Here is a 22,676-nt window from a genome sequence, read left to right as displayed (position 1 = left end):
GAGACTGAGACATTGAGAGACTGAGGCTGAGAGAGCGAGGTAGACAGAGAGAGAGAGAGAGAGAGACTGAGAGCGTTCTGCTTTAATGAAGTCTTTGATGCATACCCTGCTTCCCGCTCAGGGCCTTACAGTGCTCGGGTAAAAGCAGAAAGGGATGCAGCTAATTTTAGAGAGCTGTGTGTGAGTGTGTGAGAATTTATGTATGTTTGCTTGTGTGCGTGCAAGCGTTTGTGAGAGTGTGCGTGCACCTGTTTGCAACAAGACGTGACTGTTTGACACAGTTTGACTTCAGCATTCAACATTTGTCCGAGGGGTATACTGCGATGCAAGCTATATCTACTCAGGGTTTTCTAGCTTCAGTTAACTTCCCAGTCCAGCTCAGGTTTCATCCGTATTACGATGGTGGATATTGCTTGTCCACCTGACGCTAACTCTAGCAGGCTTTTTACTGCGTGTGCATGTTGCACATGGCTAGTTGAACACCAAACTCTTCCTTGAGACAATGCTGAAACATCAATCCATGGGAGAGACAGAACTCTTCATTGAGACAATGCTGAAACATCAATCCATGGGAGAGACAGAACTCTTCATTGAGACAATGCTGAAACATCAATCCATTGGAGAGTCAGAACTCTTCATTGAGACAATGCTGAAACATCAATCCATGGACGAGTCAGAACTCTTCATTGAGACAATGCTGAAACATCAAACCTTTGGAGAGTCAGAACTCTTCATTGAGACAATGCTGAAACATCAATCCATTGGAGAGTCAGAACTCTTCATTGAGACAATGCTGAAACATCAAACCATTGGAGAGTCAGAACTCTTCATTGAGACAATGCTGAAACATCAATCCATGGGAGAGTCAGAACTCTTCATTGAGACAATGCTGAAACATCAATCCATTGGAGAGTCAGAACTCTTCATTGAGACAATGCTGAAACATCAACCCATGGGAGAGTCAGAACTCTTCATTGAGACAATGCTGAAACATCAATCCATGGACGAGTCAGAACTCTTCATTGAGACAATGCTGAAACATCAATCCATGGACGAGTCAGAACTCTTCATTGAGACAATGCTGAAACATCAATCCATGGACGAGTCAGAACTCTTCATTGAGACAATGCTGAAACATCAATCCATGGGTGAGTCAGAACTCTTCATTGAGACAATGCTGAAACATCAATCCATGGGCGAGTCAGTGCCACATATTCATTTTTGCCAAAATCAAAATGAAAGAAAAGTTATCTTGCAAATTCAGCAGGCTAAGGTGTGAAATAGGCTTTTAGAAGTGCCGTCTTTATTTTATTACTTGTTATCGTTAATGCAGTCTTTGGTGTACTTATTAATGCATGAGAACCTTTTTTCCCCACCATTCCCACTAAAATAATGTTATTAAGTCAAGCAAAAGTTTTACTGTGTGTGAAGTTTCAAATGCATTCTGTCATTAGCCTAAATGTGTAATGTGACAGGTATTCTGGCTTCACTATTTTTTAACACACAATAAAAAAACATTTCAATTGAATAAAATATCGAATCAGTCGTCTTCCTCAAATGAAGGGAATGATGATGCAATATTTGCAAGAGGGAGTGAATCTGATTTCTTTCATTCGAGATGAATGGAGTTAGCCCTGAGTTAGCCTGCCTGGGGGCAGGTTAGTTCTGAAGGATTCGTTGCCATATAAATCTACCTGGCTAAGAGGTGAGACACTTTCATGGTACAGGTTATTCCGAGTTGAACTCAGAGTTTTCCGATGTTACTAGGCCTATAAACCAAATGTTGCAATTAGATCATAAAACTGGGGAAATAATGATTATTCTAATTCCATAGTTAGAAGATAATAATGGGCGCTTTGAATACAGTCTTGTTTGACATGGCAACTAATGAAAATGCCAGGGAGAAGTTATTGTGATTGGGTAGGAACCAAAGTGTTGGTCAGTGTTTCCTAGGGGACCCTATAATCTTTGGCTACATTAAATGTTTTCTGTTAGCTACTTCATGTAGCTAACATATTCATGCTTCGCCTATTCCTCTTTGATTTAGAAGATATTGTTGCACAAACTTCACTGGCATCAGGATGTATAGCTTGCTACTTTAGACAGCTAACTAGTGATTAGCATTAGCGGCTAACAAGACTTAGCCACAACTTGTTAAGAAAAGAAAACCTAGCTGTTTGCAGATGTAAGAAACACTAATAGTGTAATTATAGAACTCTTGTAGATGTATATTAACAAGCAGAGTGGAAGCAGCATCGTAGTCATTGTTGCATGTGCTGCATTGACCATGCAGACTAACTGCAAGTGTCTGGTGGCCGAGCAAAAACAAACGCGCTCCTTGAGTGACAGTGGGCGGGGCTAGGTCTGTGTGGAAAACAGAATGGAGAGAGAGAGAGGAGAGAGATAACTCAAGTAGAGGAGTAAAATATAGAATAGGATGTTACGCATGGCGTATCACTTTTAACAAACCAAACATTCAAATACAGTTATAGAAGGTAAAGTAAAAACTCAAACTGGTCCGTGCATCATACCGGTATACAGTAAAATACGATATACCACCCAGCCCTAGACTGAATGCGCGACCCTCGGAGCCGGGGCTCGCAGCTTATGCCAATCCTCCATGGGGGAGAGGGCTGCATGGAGGAGAAGCTGCAATTCTACTTGATGGGAATAGTGCTACCCGTTGCCCCTAGTGGCCGGTTTTGAAGGCATCCCCTGACATCCTGGGAACCTGGACGAACGTTGAATATCGCCTTGGATCTATTAGTATTATACATTCATTTGTGGTTGCCCGGGAAGTCGACACAGGTCCACCCCTACAGCCCTCTCCCCCATCCTTCCCCATCCCTCCTCCTCTTTGCAGTGTGTTGGTAGGCCCAGGGAAGTCGACACAGGTCCACCCCTACAGCCCTCTCCCCATCCTTCCCCATCCCTCCTCCTCTTTGCAGTGTGTTGGTAGGCCCAGGGAAGTCGACACAGGTCCACCCCTACAGCCCTCTCCCCCATCCTTCCCCATCCCTCCTCCTCTTTGCAGTGTGTTGGTAGGCCCAGGGAAGTCGACACAGGTCCACCCCTACAGCCCTCTCCCCCATCCTTCCCCATCCCTCCTCCTCTTTGCAGTGTGTTGGTAGGCCCAGGGAAGTCGACACAGGTCCACCCCTACAGCCCTCTCCCCCATCCTTCCCCCATCCCTCCTCTTCTTTGCAGTGTGTTGGTAGGCCCAGGGAAGTCGACACAGGTCCACCCCTACAGCCCTCTCCCCCATCCTTCCCCCATCCCTCCTCCTCTTTGCAGTGTGTTGGTAGGCCCAGGGAGAACCCATCAACCCTGCTGGCACAGAAGAGGAAATGTGTATTTTTCCTGACCCGTTTGGTTAAATGAACCAAACAGGTCAGGATAAATACACCAGTCTCCTCTGAAAAACAGCTTCTATCTCAAGGCCATCAGACTGTTAAACAGCCATCACTAACAGTGGCTGCTGCCAACATATAGACTCAAATCTCTAGCCACTTTAATAATTAAAAAGTGGATGTAATAAATGTATCACTAGCCACTTTAAACAATGCCACTTTATAGAATGTTTACATATCCTACATTACTCATCTCATATGTATATACTGTACTCTATACCATCTACTGCATCTTGCCTATGCCGCACGGCCATCGCTCATCCATATATTTATATGTACATATTCTTATTCATCCCTTTACATTTGTGTGTATATGGTAGTCGTTGTGAACTTGTTAGATTACTTGTTAGATATTACTGCACTGTCGGAACTAGAAGCACAAGCATTTCACTACACTCGCATTAACATCTGCTACTCATGTGTATGTGACAAGTAAAATTTGATTTGATTTGATTTGATACTCACTCTGGGTACACTCTCCAGAGGGCAGGTCACTGAGTGCACCCATAGCACATTCCCTCTTCTCATCTCCCCTTCTCTCCCTCGCTTTCCCTCTCTCTTTCATTCTCTATCTCTCCCTCTCTACCTCTCTCTCTCTCCCCTTCTCTCCCTCTCTTTCCCTCTCTCTTTCATTCTCTATCTCTCCCTCTCTACCTCTCTCCCTCTCCCCCTCTCTCTCTCTCTCTCCCCTTCTCTCCCTCTCTACCTCCCTCTCCCTCTCTCTCTCCCTCTCCCTCTCTACCTCTCTCCCTCTCCCCCTCTCTCTCTCTCTCCCCTTCTCTCCCTCTCTTTCTCTCTCTCTCTCCCTCTCTACCTCCCACTCTCTCTCTCTCCCCTTCTCTCCCTCTCTTTCTCTCTCTCTCTCTCCCCTTCTCTCTCTCTCTCCCTCTCTACCTCTCTCCCTCTCCCCCTCTCTCTCTCTCTCTCCCCTTCTCTCCCTCTCTACCTCCCTCTCCCTCTCTCTCTCCCTCTCCCTCTCTACCTCTCTCCCTCTCCCCCTCTCTCTCTCTCTCCCCTTCTCTCCCTCTCTTTCTCTCTCTCTCTCCCTCTCTACCTCCCACTCCCTCTCTCTCTCCCTCTCCCTCTCTACCTCTCTCCCTCTCCCCCTCTCTCTCTCTCTCCCCTTCTCTCCCTCTCTCTCTCCCTCTCCCTCTCTACCTCTCTCTCTCTCTCTCTCTCTAGTAGGTCTGATGTTGTGGTTTTCTAGGGAGAAGATACAAAATGGCACTTGTCTTCCCTGGAAATCAAATCAGGGAGGGTGAGAGGTCAGGGGTTAGAGCTCTAGGGTCAGGGTTTAACGGTCAGTGATATATTATTCATTATTAATGTGAACTTTACTTTAAGGGTGAAGCCTTCAGTACAGCTAGCTTAAAATGTCCCTGCCTGCCTGCTGAAGATGTCAGTAGTGTGTGGGTGGGAACGTTCCCACCACAAAACAAATTCTGACAGCAAGGACATCACGAGGGAGGGAGGGAGGGAGGGAGGGATGAGCCTGTCTGTCCCAGTAGGCTGATGGTCTAACATGAAGACATCCTCATTAGGGAATCAGGGACTCAGTCTGTTTTCCCTCTGGACCCCAGCTTACACTTTCTACCATCTGCAGGGAACACACACACACACACACACACACACATGAACACACACACACACACGTACGCATACACATTGCGCACACACAAACATAGACACATACATACACACAGGCACACATTCAGTCACACACATACACACACACAGGCACACACAAAGTATACACGGAGTGTACACAACATTATGGACACCTGCTCTTTCCATGACATAAACTGACCAGGTGAATCCAGGTGAAAGCTATGATCCCTTATTGATGTCACTTGTTAAATCCACTTCAGTTGTATAGATGAAAGGAGGAGACAAGTTAAAGAATGACAATTGAGACAAGGATTGTGTATGAGTGCCATTCAGAGGGTGAATGGGCGAGACAAAAGATTTAAGTACCTTTGAACTGGGTATGGTAGTAGGTGCCCGGCGCACAGGTTTGAGTGTGTCAAGAACTGCAACGCTGCTGGGTTTTTCACGTTCCCACAGACACAACTGTGGGAACTATTGTAGTCAACATGGGCCAGCATCACTGTGGAAACCTTTCAACACCTTGCAGAGACCATGCCCAGACAAATTGAGGCTGTTCTGAGGGCAAAAGCGGGTGCAACTCAATATTAGGAAGGTGTTCCTAATGTTTTGTACACTCAGTGTATGTACTGTAGTTAGTTCAAACGAAGTGTTGGAGAAATGTGTTGAGTTATTGAAGTGGCAGCGTCACAGCAGATAAACCTCTGTGACTGGAGCTATTCTGCCTTCACACTTTGAGAGAGCTACAACTCTCTCTCTCTCTCTCTCACTCTCATACTCACTCGCTCACTCGCTCATTCACTCACTCACTCACTCACTCACTCACTCACTCACTCACTCACTCACTCACTCACTCACTCACTCACACACACACACAGCATTTAGCATTGTGATAAAACTTTTCAGCTACCCAAACATTCAGGAAGCACTTTCCTTTGATTGCTTGCTTTGCCTTGTTAAAACGAATCTCCCACAATAATATTGCTTATGGGAATCTATCATAAATATGCAAATATAATGGCAAGGACTTTGATATGAGACAACTACAAAAGATGATTTGGTATTGAAATAATACCTTTTGATATGTTTAATACCTTTTTCAAGACATTTTGTTATTTCTTATGGAGGCACACAGGTGCTTATCTGAGGTGTTTTAATGTGTTGCAGCAGGAGGGTTGCTCAATGTATGGCTTTAAAACACACGTGCACACACTCACGCACTCCCACACACTATCTCACACACACACATTTAAAGGTGCCTTTGAAGTGTGTGTGTGTTGTGAAGAGGCTTTGTGTTTAGTACAGACAGTCTTTGTATCTTCACTGGAATTATTTTCTCACTTTTGCTGTTATTCTGTCTGGCGAATCTGTTTATACCCCTCTATACCTCTCTTTTTCACTCTCTTAACCTTCTCTGTCTTTTTTACCCCTCCCCCTCTCTCTCTCTCTCTCTCTCTCTCTCTCTCTCTCTCTCTCTCTCTCTCTTCTTTCTGTCCCCTTCCTCCCCCTCTATCCCACTTTCTACTCTCTCTCTCTGTCTCTCCTAACCTTCTCTCATATCCCCTGTATCTCCCACCTCTCTGTCCTTCCTCTCCCTCTCTGTCTCTCTATCCTCTGCATCCCCCAGCTCTCTGTATCTTCCTCGCTCTCTCTGTCTCTCCTATCCCTCACCTCCCCCCACCTCTCTGTCCTTCCTCTCTCTCTCTGTCTCTCCTATCCCTCACCTCCCTCCCACCTCTCTGTCCTTCCTCTCTCTCTCTCTCTCTCCCATCCCCTGCACCCCCACCTCTCTGTCCTTCCTCTCTCTCTCTCTCTATCCCCTGCCTCCCCCCACCTCTCTGTCCTTCCTCTCTCTCTGTCTCTCCTACCCCCTGCCTCCCCCCACCTCTCTGTCCTTCCTCTCTCTCTGTCTCTCCTACCCCCTGCCTCCCCCCACCTCTCTGTCCGTCTCTCCTACCCCCTGCCTCCCCCCTCCTTTCTCTCTTTTTCTCTTACCCTTCTCTCTATCCCCTGCCTCTATCCCTACTCAAATCAAATCAAATTGTTTTGGTCACATACACATATTTAGCAGATGTTATTGCGGGTGTAGTGAAATGTTTATGTTCCCAGCAGTGCAGTAGTATCTAACAATTCACAACAATACACACAAATCTAAAAGTAAAAAAATGGAATTAAGACATACATAAATATTAAGACGAACAATGTCGTAGTGGCATTGACTAAAATACAGTAGAATAGAATACAGTATATACATATGATATGAGTAAAGCAGTATGTAAACATTATTAAAGTGACTAGTGTTCCATTATTAAAGTGGCCAGTGATTCTGTGTCTATGTATATAGGGCAGCAGCCTCTAAGGTGCAGGGTTGAGTAACCGGGTGGTAGCCGGCTATTGATGGCTGTTTAACAGTCTGATGGCCTTGAGAAAGAAGCTGTTTTTCAGTCTCTCAGTCCCAGTTTTGATGCACCTGTACTGTCCTAATTTTCTGGATGACAGAGGGGTGAACAGGCCGTGGCTCGGGTGGTTGATGTCCTTGATGATATTTTTGGCCTTCCTGTGACATCAGGTGCTGTAGGTGTCCTGGAGGGCAGGCAGTGCCACCCTCTGAAGAGCCCTGTGGTTGCGGGTGGTGCAGTTGCCATACCAGGCGGTGATGCAGCCCGACAGGATGCCCTCAATTGTGCATCTGTAAAAGTTTGTGAGGGTCTTAGGGGCCAAGCCAAATTTCTTGAGCCTCCGGAGGTTAAAGAAGTGCTGTTGCGCCTTCTTCACCACACTGTCTGTGTGGGTGGACCATTTCAGATTGTCAGTGATGTGTACGCCGAGGAACTTGAAGCTTTCCACCTTCTCCACTACTGTCCCTTCGATGTGGATAGGGGGGTGCTCCCTTTGCTGTTTCCTGAAGTCCACGATCATCTCCTTTGTTTTGTTGACATTGAGGGAGAGGTTATTTTCCTGGCACCACTCCACCAGGGCCCTCACCTCCTCCCTGTAGGCTGTCTCGTCATTGTTGGATAATCAGTTCTACTACTGTTATGTCGAATGCAAACTTGATGATTTAGTTGGAGGCGGGCATGGCCACGCAGTCATGGGTGAACAGGGAGTACAGGAGGGGGCTGAGAACTCACCCTTGTGGGGCCCCTATGTTGAGGATCAGCAAAGTGGAGCTGTTATTTCCTACCTTAATCACCTGAGGGCGGCCCGTCAGGAAGTCCAGGACCCAGTTGCACAGGGCGGGATTCAGACCCAGGGCCCCTAGCGTAATGATGAGCTTGGAGGGTACTATGGTGTTGAAGGCTGAGCTATAGTCAATGAACAACATTCTTATGTAGGTATTCCTCTTGTCCAGATGGGACAGGGCATTGTGCAGTGTGATGACGATTACATCATCTGTGGATCTCTCTCATTACCCCCTCCCCTCTCTCCCTTACCTCCCTTCTCTCTCCTCTCTACCCCCAAGTTCTGTGATAGTTAATATGTCCTACTTTACTGTGATAGAGCCTACCATGTCATCAGACTGAACTTTCATTATGTACCAAGTCAGCTCTCATTAGACCCTGTGTGTGTGTCCACCAAGGTCATGTCACTACCAGTGTCTGTGTTTACAGGATTCCTGGTCTAGTCTTAGATTACCTGTCTCTGTCAATATCAGGTCAGCCATAGCCTTGTCGCGAACCAGGCGCACGCGGGACTTTAGCGGTATGACAACGTGAGACTAGGTCAGCCATGTTATAGGTCTAGCAGGACTTGTTGCAGAATGTAAATCAAAGAATGTAAACCCTTCCAGGCTTCTCACTTCCTGGCTACCTGGATATATTTCAGGATTCACCTAGTCCTTGTTCTGATTCTCCTCTCTTCTACGAAAATGTGCACTGGCACACTCCCTGTCATGGATTTCAAAGGATTGCTGTAAACATTGGCTGGAGGGAGTCTCCACCATCCATGACAGGGAGTGTAGAAGTGCACACTTTGAAAGAAGGGTGGAGAATCAGGATGTAGCACTAGAGTAGAGTGACTGCCTGCACCCAACAGTCGCTGTCCATTCTCCTGTGGTGCTGAACTTCAGAATTCTGATTCCATCAATGTCCACTTCCATGGGTCTGGATTGGGTCTCTCCCCTATTAACTTGATTGATTGATTCAGCATTGAGCCTTTTACTCCTGTGGCAAGTTCACCATGTCATATCTCAGTCCAGACATGCATGTTAATATTCTGCCTTTTCATTTCCCCTGACAGAGCACGATAAGCACCGTCTATGCAAGAGCACAGAGTACATGAACCTTCACTTTAAAGTCAAGTGGTTCCACAATGAGTACGTCCGCGAACTGGCTGCCTTCAAGGACATCCCACCTGAGTATTCTCTGTAAGTAGTGTACTGCACACACATACACACACACACACACACACACACACACACACACACACACACACACACACACACACAGGGACACACACACAGACAGACACACACACGGATGCACAAAGATTATGCCCCAAAACATGCTACCTCTCACCACTACCAATAACAGGGGAGGTAAGCATTTTTCAGGAGGTATGATATTTATGCCTCTAACTTTTTCACTCATCATGATTCACAATTCCTTCATAATTATCCGTAATCATGGTACATTCTTTAAAAAAAGTTTTTAAAAGGGTTCTTCGGCTATCTCCAGATAGAACCCTTTTCTACATGGAACCCAAAAGGGCTCTACCTGGAACCAAATGTATTTTATTAGGATCCCCATTAGCCAATGCCAGTGGCGACAGCTAGTCTTACTGGGGTCCGACGCATAACAAAATTACAATAAAATATAACAATAAAAGCTAACAATTTACAATAAAAGTGACTCCAAAATGATGCAATGCATTATTTACCATTTGTATTGGGCACAACATAATCCGAAACACAACTGAAACAAACTGCAAATGCATCCAATAAGTTTGTAGAGTCACGTGCCAGGAATATGGGACCAAATACTACAGTTTTGACTAAATGTAATACACTATAAGTGAAATTGTCAAATACTTATGACACTTTCAAATGGGGGGACTAGATACATAAAGTACTTTCATTTCTAAACAGTAAAACAGATGTGTATGAAAATACCCTCAAATAAAAGGTGACATTCTGAACTGTTGCCTCATATTAAACATTTTATCTCAAATTTAAAATGCTGGAGTTTAAAGCCAACTAAAATGTTTTAGCTTCACTTTCCAAATAAATACACCCACATTACACCAGCTGAGTGTTCTCCGTAAATACTACAGCACAGTGTTCTATCCTTGATGATGTCATGTTGTCTCCAACAGGAGCACACATATTATTTTAATCAGCAGATACATACAGTCAAACAATTAACCTACACAAACACACCATACATGTACTACTGAGTATTCTCTGGAAGTCCTGTAAAATACCCAGACAAACACACCATACATGTACAACTGAGTATTCTCTGGAAGTACTGTAATATACCCTGACAAACACACCATACATGTACAACTGAGTATTCTCTGGAAGTACTGTAATATACCCTGACAAACACACCATACATGTACAACTGAGTATTCTCTGGAAGTACTGTAATATACCCAGACAAACACACCATACGTGTACAACTGAGTATTCTCTGGAAGTACTGTAATATACCCTGACAAACACACCATACATGTACAACTGAGTATTCTCTGGAAGTACTGTAATATACGGAGAGAATGTCTTGAGAGTCAGGTAAAAGACAGGTGATTGTATTAAATCCTTAAAGATATGGAATACTGCTCTCTCAGACAACCTTGCTAGTGCCCTCACAGAGAAACACCTCCCTGTCACTGCTGGTCAAACAGCATCCAATCCATTACAGAGTGAGTTGTGAATGACAGCTCACAGTCCCACCCACCTGCTGCTGTCATTTAAACACAAAGCACCTTCAGGAGTTAAGGACACACACACACACCACCCACCTTATGTATGATCCCTTTGTCTTGTGGCAGATGCCCTTAATCAAGGAGCACAGCAGGGAATACACTTTTGACACACACACACTTTGAATACTATGTACAGTATACTTACTCACTGTGTGTGTGTGTGTGTGTGTGTGTGTGTGTGTGTGTGTGTGTGTGTGTGTGTGTGTGTGTGTGTGTGTGTGTGTGTGTGTGTGTGTGTGTGTGTGTCCTCCAGGTGGTTCGAGCCGTTTGTCATTCAGTGGCTGTCTGAGAATGAGGATGTTGCCATGGACTTCCTACACGGAGCTCTGGGGAGCGACAAGAAGCTTGGCGTGAGTGCTCACACACTCTAATCTTTTCTCACTCGCTCGCTCTCACTCATTCACTGTCTGGTAGTCCTCTGTCTCTTCTCAGTGAGGAATGAATGAATAACAGCAGTGTTGACATACAGCACTCTGCTGCTCTGCTCACCCCAATGAAATACTGCACCATTCTGAAGTACTAAAGCTCTCTCTCTTTTCTCGCTTTCTCTCTCTCTCTCTCTCTCTCTCTCTCTCTCTCCCTCTCTCTCTCTCTCCCTATCTCTCTCGCTCTCCTCTTTTTCTCTCTCGGCCAATCTATTTCTCTCCTTTCTTTCTCCCCCTTCTCTTTCTCGCTCGCTCTCTCCCTCCTTCTCTGTCTCTTTCTCTGTCTCTCTCTGTCTCGCTCTCTTTCTCTTTCTCTAGTTCCAGCCAACGTCGGAACATGTCCTGTTCTCCTGTTCGGTGGTGGATGTGTTCACTCAGCTCAACCAGAGTTTTGAGATCATTAAGAAGCTGGAGTGCCCCAACCCACAGGCCCTGGCTCACTTCATGTGCCGCTTTGCTAAGGTCAGGCACTAACCCCCAACCTAATGTCCCTAGCTGTGTGTGTGTGTGTGTCTGTTTGACCGTGTGTGTGTCCAATACTATTTCTAAGAGTGTTTTGATATTGTAACAACTCAATATTGTTCATTCCTTTTCTTGTATTTTTTCTAGACCATCAACAAAGTTCTGTTGCAATATGCTGCAATCATAACCAAGGATTTTGGCTTGTATCTGAACCAGGAGAAAGTGGTAAGTGTTCTCTGGATTCACATAATGATCATTCTGCACACAAAAAGATGGACCAGCCCATCTAGCATTTGCCTAAACTTCCCTATGGCCAGTCTGGTTCTGAATAGTACTATTACATTCTTTAAGTATAATAATATGACTGTGTCTCTGTGACAGCCCTGCATCCTCATCAACAACATCCAGCAGCTCAGAGTTCAGCTGGAGAAGATGTTTGAGTCCATGGGAGGCAAACAGGTCTGTACTGTAGCAACCCCTTACCTTTATACATACCCCTTACCCTTTACCCCAACCCCAAGACCATGGGAGGCAAGCAGGTCTGGATCTCTTCTTCCCCCCTCATATCCCCATGTTCCCAGTCCCTCCATGGCCCTAATCCTAGTCCTACCCCATCAGACAATCCTCACCTTCCCCTAGATCTGTCACTATCCCTCTGAAGACCCCACCCTGTTCTATTTCTCCACTCTTCTAACTCTTCTCCCTCCATCCTGGCTGGTCTTGTACGTTCTAGTTTGTTTCTTTTATAAATGTTGTTTTATAAATGTTTGATAAATGTATAGGGAAAAGCCCTTAGTCTGTGTCTTGGGTTTCAGATATTCTAGCATGTCCCCCTCTAAGTCTTTCTGTCTCTCTGTCTGTCTGTCTCTCTGTCTGTCTGTCACTGTCTGTCTCTCTGTCTCACCCTCTAAGTCTGTCTGTCTCTCTGTCTGTCTCTCTGTCTTTCTCTCTGTCTCTCCCTCTATGTCTGTCTGTCAGACCCCCTCTAAGTCTGTCTGTCTGTCTCTCTGTCTGTCTCTCTTTTTGTCTCTCTGTCTGGTTCTCCCTCTAAGTCTGTATGTCTGTACCCCTCTAAGTCTGTATGTCTGTCCCCCTCTAAGCATGTCTTTCTGTCCTTCCCTCTAAGTCTGTATGTCTGTCCCCCTCTAAGCATGTCTTTCTGTCCTTCCCTCTAAGTCTGTCTGTCTGTCCCCCTCTAAGTCTGTCTGTCTCTAAATCCATATCTCTGCCTCTCTGTCTGTCCCCTCTAAGTATGTCTGTATGTCTCTCTCTCTCTATCTGTCTGTCTCTAAGTCTATATGTCTGTCTCTCTGTCTCTCTATCTGTCTGTCTCTAAGTCTATATGTCTGTCTCTCTGCCTCTCTGTCTGCCCCCCCCCCCCTCTAAGTCTCTGTCTGTAAGTCTCTGTCCCCCTGCTCTAAGTCTGTCAGTCTGTCAGTCTGTCAGTCTGTCAGTCTGTCTGTCTGCCTGCCTGCCTGCCTGCCTGCCTGTCTGTCTGTCTGTCTGTCTGTCTGTCTGTCTGTCTGTCTGTCTGTCTGTATCTAAGTTCCATCTGTCTGTCTATCTGCCTCTGTCTGTCCCCTCTAAGTATGTCTGTCTCTCTCTCTGTCTCTATTTGTCTGTCTCTAAGTCTATATGTCTGTCTCTCTGCCTCTCTGTCTGACCCCCTTCTAAGTCTGTCTGTCTGTCTGTCTGTCTGTCTGTCTGTCTGTCTGTCTGTCTGTCTGTCTGTCTGTCTGTCTGTCTGTCTCTTAGTCTGTCTGTCTCTTAGTCTGTCTGTCTCTTAGTCTGCCTTTCCCTCTAAGTCTATCTGTCTGTCTCTCTGCCTCTCCCTGTAAGTCTATCTGTCTGTCCCCCTCCAAGTATGTCTGTCTATCCCCCTCTAAGTCTGTCTGTATCTAAGTCCATATGGCTGTCTATCTGCCTCTGTCTGTCCCCTCTAAGTATGTCTGTCTGTCTCTCTAATAGTCTGTCTCTAATTCTATATGTCTGTCTCTCTGCCTCTCTGTCTGACCCCCCCCTCTAAGTCTATCTGTCTGTCTCTCTGCCTCTAAGTCTAACTGTCTTTCCCCCTCTAAGTCTATCTGTCTGTCTCTAAATCTGTCTGTTTCTCTAAGTATGTATCTGTCTTTCTACCTGTCTCAAAGTCTATCTGTCTGTCTGTCTCTCTGTCTGCCTCTCCCTCTAAGTCTATCTGTCTGTCTGTCTCTCTGCCTCTCCCTGTAAGTATATCTGTCTGTCTCCCTCTAAGTTCATCAGTCTCTCTGTCTGCCTCTCCCTCTAAGTCTGTCTGTCTGTCTGTCTGTCTGTCTGTCTGTCTGTCTGTCTGTCTGTCTGTCTGTCTGTCTGTCTGTCTGTCTGTCTGTCTGTCTGTCTGTCTGTATCTAAGTTCCATCTGTCTGTCTATCTGCCTCTGTCTGTCCCCTCTAAGTATGTCTGTCTCTCTCTCTGTCTCTATTTGTCTGTCTCTAAGTCTATATGTCTGTCTCTCTGCCTCTCTGTCTGACCCCCTTCTAAGTCTGTCTGTCTGTCTGTCTGTCTGTCTGTCTGTCTGTCTGTCTGTCTGTCTGTCTGTCTGTCTGTCTCTTAGTCTGTCTGTCTCTTAGTCTGTCTGTCTCTTTAAGTCTATCTGTCTGTCTTTCTACCTGTCTCGAAGTCTCGAAGTCTATCTGTCTGTCTGCCTTTCCCTCTAAGTCTATCTGTCTGTCTCTCTGCCTCTCCCTGTAAGTCTATCTGTCTGTCCCCCTCCAAGTATGTCTGTCTATCCCCCTCTAAGTCTGTCTGTATCTAAGTCCATATGGCTGTCTATCTGCCTCTGTCTGTCCCCTCTAAGTATGTCTGTCTGTCTCTCTAATAGTCTGTCTCTAATTCTATATGTCTGTCTCTCTGCCTCTCTGTCTGACCCCCCCCCCTCTAAGTCTATCTGTCTGTCTCTCTGCCTCTAAGTCTAACTGTCTTTCCCCCTCTAAGTCTATCTGTCTGTCTCTAAATCTGTCTGTTTCTCTAAGTATGTATCTGTCTTTCTACCTGTCTCAAAGTCTATCTGTCTGTCTGTCTCTCTGTCTGCCTCTCCCTCTAAGTCTATATGTCTGTCTGTCTCTCTGCCTCTCCCTGTAAGTATATCTGTCTGTCTCCCTCTAAGTTCATCAGTCTCTCTGTCTGCCTCTCCCTCTAAGTCTGTCTGTATGTCTGTCTGTCTGTCTGTCTGTCTGTCTGTCTGTCTGTCTGTCTGTCTGTCTGTCTGTCCCTCTAACTTTATCTGTCTGACTCTCTGCCTCTAAGTTTATCTGTCTGTCTGTCTGACTCTCTGCCTCTCTGTCTCTCTGTCTGTCTGACTCTCTGCCTCTCTGTCTCTCCCTGTAAGTTTATCTGTCTGTCTGACTCTCTGCCTCTCCGTCTCTCCCTCTAAGTTTATCTGTCCGTCTAACTGTCTGTCTGCCTCTCCCTCTCTCCCTGTAGGTTTATCTGTCTCTCTGTCTGTCTGTCTGCCTCTCCCTCTCTCCCTCTAAGTTTATCTGTCTGTCTAACTGTCTGTCTTCCTCTCCCTCTAAGTATATCTGCCTGTCTGTCTCTCTGCCTGGTCTGTCTGTCTCTCTCTCTCTCTGTCTGTCTCTCTGCCTGTGTCTGTGTCTGTCTAATCCTGAGAATATAGCAACAGTTTTGTGTTTTGTGCATGCTGTCTCTCTCCTGTTTCTAGTGTTCTAAATGCCTTGCGTTTTGTCTTCTGTGGTCTTGTGTTTCCCCATTCTACCCTGCTATCTTTCAAGGAGGAAGGGGCTGTGTCCTTTTGCAAGGTGTGTAGTATAGGACTCCTACCTCCTACCATCCTAACCCCCCTTTACTAAACATAGGACTCCTACCTCCTACCATCCTAACCCCCCTTTACTAAACATAGGACTCCTACCTCCTACCATCCTAACCCCCCTTTACTAAACATAGGACTCCTACCTCCTACCATCCTAACCCCCCTTTACTAAACATAGGACTCCTACCTCCTACCTCCTACCATCCTAACCCCCCTTTACTAAACATAGGATTCCTACCATCCTAACCCCCCTTTACTAAACATAGGACTCCTACTTCCTACCATCCTAACCCCCCTTTACTAAACATAGGACTCCTACCTCCTACCATCCTAACCCCCCTTTACTAAACATAGGACTCCTACCTCCTACCATCCTAACCCCCCTTTACTAAACATGGGATTCCTACCTCCTACCATCCTAACCCCCCTTTACTAAACATAGGACTCCTACTTCCTACCATCCTAACCCCCCTTTACTAAACATAGGACTCCTACCTCCTACCATCCTAACCCCCCTTTACTAAACATAGGACTCCTACCTCCTACCATCCTAACCCCCCTTTACTAAACATAGGATTCCTACCATCCTAACCCCCCTTTACTAAACATAGGACTCCTACCTCCTACCATCCTAACCCCCCTTTACTAAACATAGGACTCCTACCTCCTTTATTTTTTAATATTTTTTTCATCTTCATTAATACAGGTAAGTCAATTAAGAACATATTCTTAATTACAATGATGACATGTCCTACCTAACCCTCTTTACTAAGCACAGAACTCCTACATCCTACCTAACACTCTGCATTAAAAATTACAACTCCCACCATCCTAACACCCTTTACTAAACAGCCTACCTAACACCCTTTACTAAACAGCCTACCTAACACCCTTTACTAAACAGCCTACCTAACACCCTTTACTAAACAGAACTCCTACCATCCTACCTAACACCCTTTACTAAACATAGAACTCCTACCATCCTACCTAACACCCTTTACTAAACATATAACTCCTACCTAACACCCTTTACTAAACATATAACTTCTACCATCCTACCTAACACCCTTTACTAAACATAGAACTCCTACCATCCTACCTAACACCCTTTACTAAACATAGAACTCCTACCATCCTACCTAACACCCTTTACTAAACAGAACTCCTACCTAACACCCTTTACGAAACAGCCTACCTAACACCCTTTACTAAACAGAACTCCTACCGTCCTACCTAGCAACCTTTACTAAACGGAACTCCTACCATCCTAACACCCTTTACTAAACAGAACTTCTACCATCCTAACACCCTTTACTAAACAGAACTCCTACCGTCCTACCTAGCAACCTTTACTAAACGGAACTCCTACCATCCTAACACCCTTTACTAAACAGAACTCCTACCTAACACCCTTTACGAAACAGCCTACCTAACACCCTTTACTAAACAGCCTACCTAACACCCTTTACTAAACACAGAACTCCTACCGTCCCTAACATTCTTTATAAAAACCCTTTAGGCCTGCTAAAGATAAGTCTCCTACCATCCTTACCATCTTTCACTTAGAATAGGATTCGTTAGAAATGGTTGTGGTCCTTCATTCTGTTTAACCTGATGAAGATCCTCTGGATGGAAACAGTGGTAATTAGGACCATACAGTGTGAAGGACATTATTTATTTTAGCATAGGACACCTTAACTATCCCTACCACCATCTACTGAACTATAGTAAATGCATGTACCCGCACCCCACTCCCCACCTATGCTTCTCCCTCTCTCAGCACCACACACACACCCCACCTATGCTTCTCCCTCTCTCAGCAGCACACACACAGACATACACACACAACCCACCTATGCTTCTCCCTCTCTCAGCACCACACACACAGACATACACGCACACCCCACCTATGCTTCTCCCTCTCTGAACACCACACACACAGACATACACACACACCCACCTATGCTTCTGCCTCTCTCAGCACCACACACACAGACAGACACACACACCCCACCTCTACTCTGACTCTCTCAGCAGCATGTGCCACAGGGCATACGGAATCAGAGCAACCCATCTGTCATTTATCCCCCACGCTCTGTAATCTAGCCCCCACTCTCTGTCAGGGAGCAGTATTCATCTGTCATCTAACCCCACTCTCTGTCAGGGAGCAGTATTCATCTGTCATCTAGCCTCCACTCTCTGTCAGGGAGCAGTATTCATCTGTCATCTAGCCTCCACTCTCTATCAGGGAGCAGTATTCATCTGTCATCTAGCCCCCACTCTCTGTCAGGGAGCAGTATTCATCTGTCATCTAGCCTCCACTCTCTGTCAGGGAGCAGTATTCATCTGTCATCTAGCCCCCACTCTCTGTCAGGGAGCAGTATTCATCTGTCATCTAGCCCCCACTCTCCGTCAGGGAGCAGTATTCATCTGTCATCTAGCCCCCACTCTCTGTCAGGGAGCAGTATTCATCTGTCATCTAGCCTCCACTCTCTGTCAGGGAGCAGTATTCATCTGTCATCTAGCCTCCACTCTCTATCAGGGAGCAGTATTCATCTGTCATCTAGCCTCCACTCTCTGTCAGGGAGCAGTATTAATTTGTCATCTAGCCCCAACGCTCACTTATTTTGGTCCCCAAGCTGAAGCTACAAAATGCTCCAGACAGGATTTCGTACAAACTCTGATGAGCTTCTCAAACGCTTACAAAACTCCCCAGCTGTGCTCTCTCTCTCTCTCTCTGAAGGAAAGGCTCTGTTAATGAGGCATCTGAACAGACAGAGTCTGTATCCAAATGGCACCATATTCCTTATTTAGCGTAGTACATTTGAGCAAGTACTGTAGTGCACTGTAAAAGTAGTGCACTGTAAAGGGAAAAGGGTGCCATTCAGGACAAAGACATAGACATGTCTGACTGAAATGAACGGCTTTAGTTGGTTTGGCTGTAGCTCCTTGCTTTAGACGTTTGACAGGTGATTTATTAGGCGAATTGAGTGACAGGGATGTTGCATTAGGGTCTAGGGGCTATAAACTACCTTGTCATTCAGGCATTAGACAGCTATTCCTAATGATGTCGGAACATAATGGATCCTGCAGATTGATAAAATAATGTTTTTTCCATTTTAGGCAGACAGCACAAAAACACATTACTGGCTGACTGGCAGTGAAAGTGTTCCCAAAGCAATTAGCAAACTGAAAGCCAGGGCAATTACACAGATCAATGTGCTATCATATAATTTGAAATAACACATTTTTCAGGCTCTACATATGATTGAATAAGAAATAACTCATCCGTCATTTCATATAATGTTAAATAATAGATAAACATCAACTTCTGCAAGGCTGAGACAGAGACGTGAGAGAGGATAACATCTTGATCGCTGTGTAATGGCTTCTATAATGGATTACTATACACAACAGCTGTCTCTACAAGCCATCCACCATCAGAATGAGATAGGATTAGAGAACTGGTCTGTGGCGGCATGACTCTTATCTAACCTAATGTGATGAGCTGTCACATTTACACACATATATGTACACACACACACACTGTAAAATGGCGCCGGAGAAGAAGGCTGACGTTTGTGATTTTTTTGTTTGTTTCTTTGCGTTGTTTGCAACTTTTTTTTTCAATTTAAAGTTTTATTACGTTTTCTTGTTTTTCAATCAACCAACAAAACACATTCCACATTCACAGATGTGACACACTTAAAAAAAAAATTAATAATAATAAAAATAAACTAATAATAAAAAAATATATAAAAAAAACTAAAAATAATAATACAAATGAAAAAAATAAAAGAAATATATATATATTTAAAGAAATTAAGAATAATTATTATAAAGAAAAAAGAAATACATATATATACTGCTCAAAAAAATAAACGAACACTTAAACAACACATCCTAGATCTGAATGAAAGAAATAATCTTATTAAATACTTTTTTCTTTACATAGTTGAATGTGCTAACAACAAAATCACACAAAAATAATCAATGGAAATCCAATTTATCAACCCATGGAGGTCTGGATTTGGAGTCACACTCAAAATTAAAGTGGAAAACCACACTACAGGCTGATCCAACTTTGATGTAATGTCCTTAAAACAAGTCAAAATGAGGCTCAGTAGTGTGTGTGGCCTCCATGTGCCTGTCTGACCTCCCTACAACGCCTGGGCATGCTCCTGATGAGGTGGCGGATGGTCTCCTGAGGGATCTCCTCCCAGACCTGGACTAAAGCATCCTCCAACTCCTGGACAGTCTGTGGTGCAACGCGGCGTTGGTGGATGGAGCAAGACATGATTTCATTCAGCTCTTGGGAATGGGCGGGCCAGTCCATAGCATCAATGCCTTCCTCTTGCAGGAACTGCTGACACACTCCAGCCACATGAGGTCTAGCATTGTCTTGCATTAGGAGGAACCCAGGGCCAACCACACCAGCATATGGTCTCACAAGGGGTCTGAGAAATGCCACCCCACACCATGACTGACCCACCACCAAACCGGACATGCTGGAGGATGTTGCAGGCAGCAGAACGTTCTCCACGGCGTCTCCAGACGTTGTCATGTCTGTCACGTGCTCAGTGTGAACCTGCTTTCATCCGTGAAGAGCACAGGGCGCCAGTGGCGAATTTGCCAATCTTGGTGTTCTCTGGCAAATGCCAAACGTCCTGCACGGTGTTGGGTTGTAAGCACAACCCCCACCTGTGGACGTTGGGCCCTCATACCACCCTCATGGAGTCTGTTTCTGACCGTTTGAGCAGACACATGCACATTTGTGGCCTGCTGGAGGTCATTTTGCAGGGCTCTGCAAGTGCTTCTCCTGCTCCTCCTTGCACAAAGGCGGAGGTAGTGGTCCTGCTGCTGGGTTGTTGCCCTCCTATGGCCTCCTCCATGTCTCTTGATGTACTGGCCTGTCTCCTGGTAGCGCCTCCATGCTCTGGACACTACGCTGACAGACACAGCAAACCTTCTTGCCACAGCTCGCATTGATGTGACATCCTGGATGAGCTGCACTACCTGAGCCACTTGTGTGGGTTGTAGACTCAGTCTCATGCTACCACTAGAGTGAAATCACCGCAGGATTCAAAAGTGACCAAAACATCAGCTAGGAAGCATAGGAACTGAGAAGTGGTCTGTGGTCCCCACCTGCAGAACCACTCCTTTATTGGGGGTGTCTTGCTAATTGCCTATAATTTCCACCGTTGCCTATTCCATTTGCACAACAGCATGTGAAATTTATTGTCAATCAGTGTTGCTTCCTAAGTGGACAGTTTGATTTCACAGAAGTGGGATTGACTTGGAGTTACATTGTGTTGTTTAAGTGTTCCCTTTATTTTTTTGAGCAGTGTGTGTATATATATATATATATATATATATATATATTTATATATGTATTTCTTTTTTCTTTTTTAATAATTTGTATTTTTTTAAATAAGTATTATATATATATATAAACTTGCAGCAGCACTATCAAGGTTCTTATTAGCTATTTCCAGCCTTAGCTGAGACGACGAGCAAATACTTCGTTTTTAGTTTTTACAGCATCTTACACAACATGTATCTGCTCATTTCCCTAATCACCCCATTCACTCTGTCCAATGTGAAATATAGTTGAGTAGTGGAGACCAGAGTCTATCAAACTTGGGCTGTCTTTTGCGGAGGTCATAAGTCAACAATCTAGTCAATCCACATTTTAAATGTAGGAGAAGTATTAGAGGCCCACAATAGAAGAATACATTTCTTAGCAAAGTATGTAATAATTATAAGCAAATTTTCTCTGTCAGGATCAAGAACAAAATCCTGCTGGGCATTGAGAAGATAGATACACGGGGTAATATCAAACTGTACATCTAGTATTTTCTGTGCAGCAGTATGTATAGATTGACAAAATCTGGCAATCTCTATACAGCTCCAAAATACATAGGTTCATACATAGGTACATAGGTTCCACTTTCAGAGGTACATCTTTTACAGTTAGGAGAAATGTCTGTTTTCATTCTGTGGAGTCTCATTGGAGTGTAATACAATTTGTACAAAAATGTGTAATTAGATTCTTTCATTTTTACATTAGTAGAGGAGCAGTATACCCTGTCGCAAACCTCCGCCCATAACTCATCACTGATAGTCAGACCAAGGTCCTTTTCCCAGATTCTTTTCAAAGGAGTAAAGGAGGAGCCTCCTTTCTCAGAAAGGAGTCTATAGATATAAGATATTTTGGATTGTGCTGTAGTAAGAAGGGTTTCAACTTCATTCAGCTGAGCTCTAAACCTCCTCTTGGAAGTAAATGAGTGGATGACATATCTAATTTGAAGATAAAAAAAAATGGGATCTTGTCACATTGAATTCACTGCAGAGCTCTTGAAAGGATTTCAGTGTAGTGGTTTTCTGATGAAATAGGTCTGAAAAGGTCCTGATTCCTAGAGTATGCCAAAGATTAAAGTTGGCATCACTCAGGGCTTTTGACAATTCTGGGTTGCCTACTATAGGCGACTGAGAACATATTTGGGAGGAAATGCCCAGGTATTTCTTACAGTCCCTCCACGCTAGTAGGGTCACAAAGGTTTTGGCTATGTTGCCCACTTCACTAAAGTTATTAATGAATATAATTGAGCTTAGGAGCAATGAACCACAGGATTGGGCTTCTATCTGAATCCACGTTGACTCTTGTCTGTTTGTGATCCGTGTTAGCATGTTGTGAATTTGGGCAGACCAGTAGTACAATTGAAGGCAGGGAAGGGCAAGACCACCTTTAGATTCAGGTTTCGATAGAGTGGAGAACTTGATCCTAGGTTCTTTATTGCCCCATATAAATTTGGTGAAGCTTTGGTTAGTTGTTTTGAAAAAGGAAACTGGGAGATAGCATGGGAGCATCTGAAATAAATAGTTTAGTTTAGGGAGGATGTTCATACGGATTAAATTAATTATTCCGACTAGACTGAAGATAATTTTCCTTGAAAAGTCTATTCAGATCTGGTGTTATGAAGATCCCAAGGTATTGAAACCCCTGTGTCTTCCATTGAAATGGGCATAGTGTCTTCATAG

The 22,676-nt window shown here is 44.6% G+C and overlaps 1 protein-coding gene across 5 annotated transcripts in view; it reads left to right on the top strand.

The window, feature by feature from the left end:
- LOC115166986 (protein unc-13 homolog C-like) overlaps window positions 1-22,676 on the top strand; it is a 223,886-nt gene that overhangs the window by 102,495 nt on the left and 98,715 nt on the right. For 2 of the 5 annotated variants that reach the window (XM_029720976.1, XM_029720974.1), the window contains 6 exons: window positions 9,255-9,381; window positions 11,197-11,293; window positions 11,687-11,830; window positions 11,978-12,055; window positions 12,212-12,289; window positions 15,598-15,624. In XM_029720976.1, coding sequence (XP_029576836.1) covers window positions 9,255-9,381; window positions 11,197-11,293; window positions 11,687-11,830; window positions 11,978-12,055; window positions 12,212-12,289; window positions 15,598-15,624 — 551 coding nt within the window. The remainder of the gene's footprint in view (window positions 1-9,254; window positions 9,382-11,196; window positions 11,294-11,686; window positions 11,831-11,977; window positions 12,056-12,211; window positions 12,290-15,597; window positions 15,625-22,676) is intronic. The other 3 variants (XR_003870418.1, XM_029720975.1, XM_029720977.1) reach the window with 3 other exon arrangements.

Source organism: Salmo trutta, chromosome 29 (assembly GCF_901001165.1).
Source record: "Salmo trutta chromosome 29, fSalTru1.1, whole genome shotgun sequence".
Lineage (NCBI taxonomy): Eukaryota > Metazoa > Chordata > Actinopteri > Salmoniformes > Salmonidae > Salmo > Salmo trutta.
The sequence above is the reverse complement of the archived record's forward strand: the minus strand, read 5'-3'. Positions and strand labels throughout refer to the sequence as shown.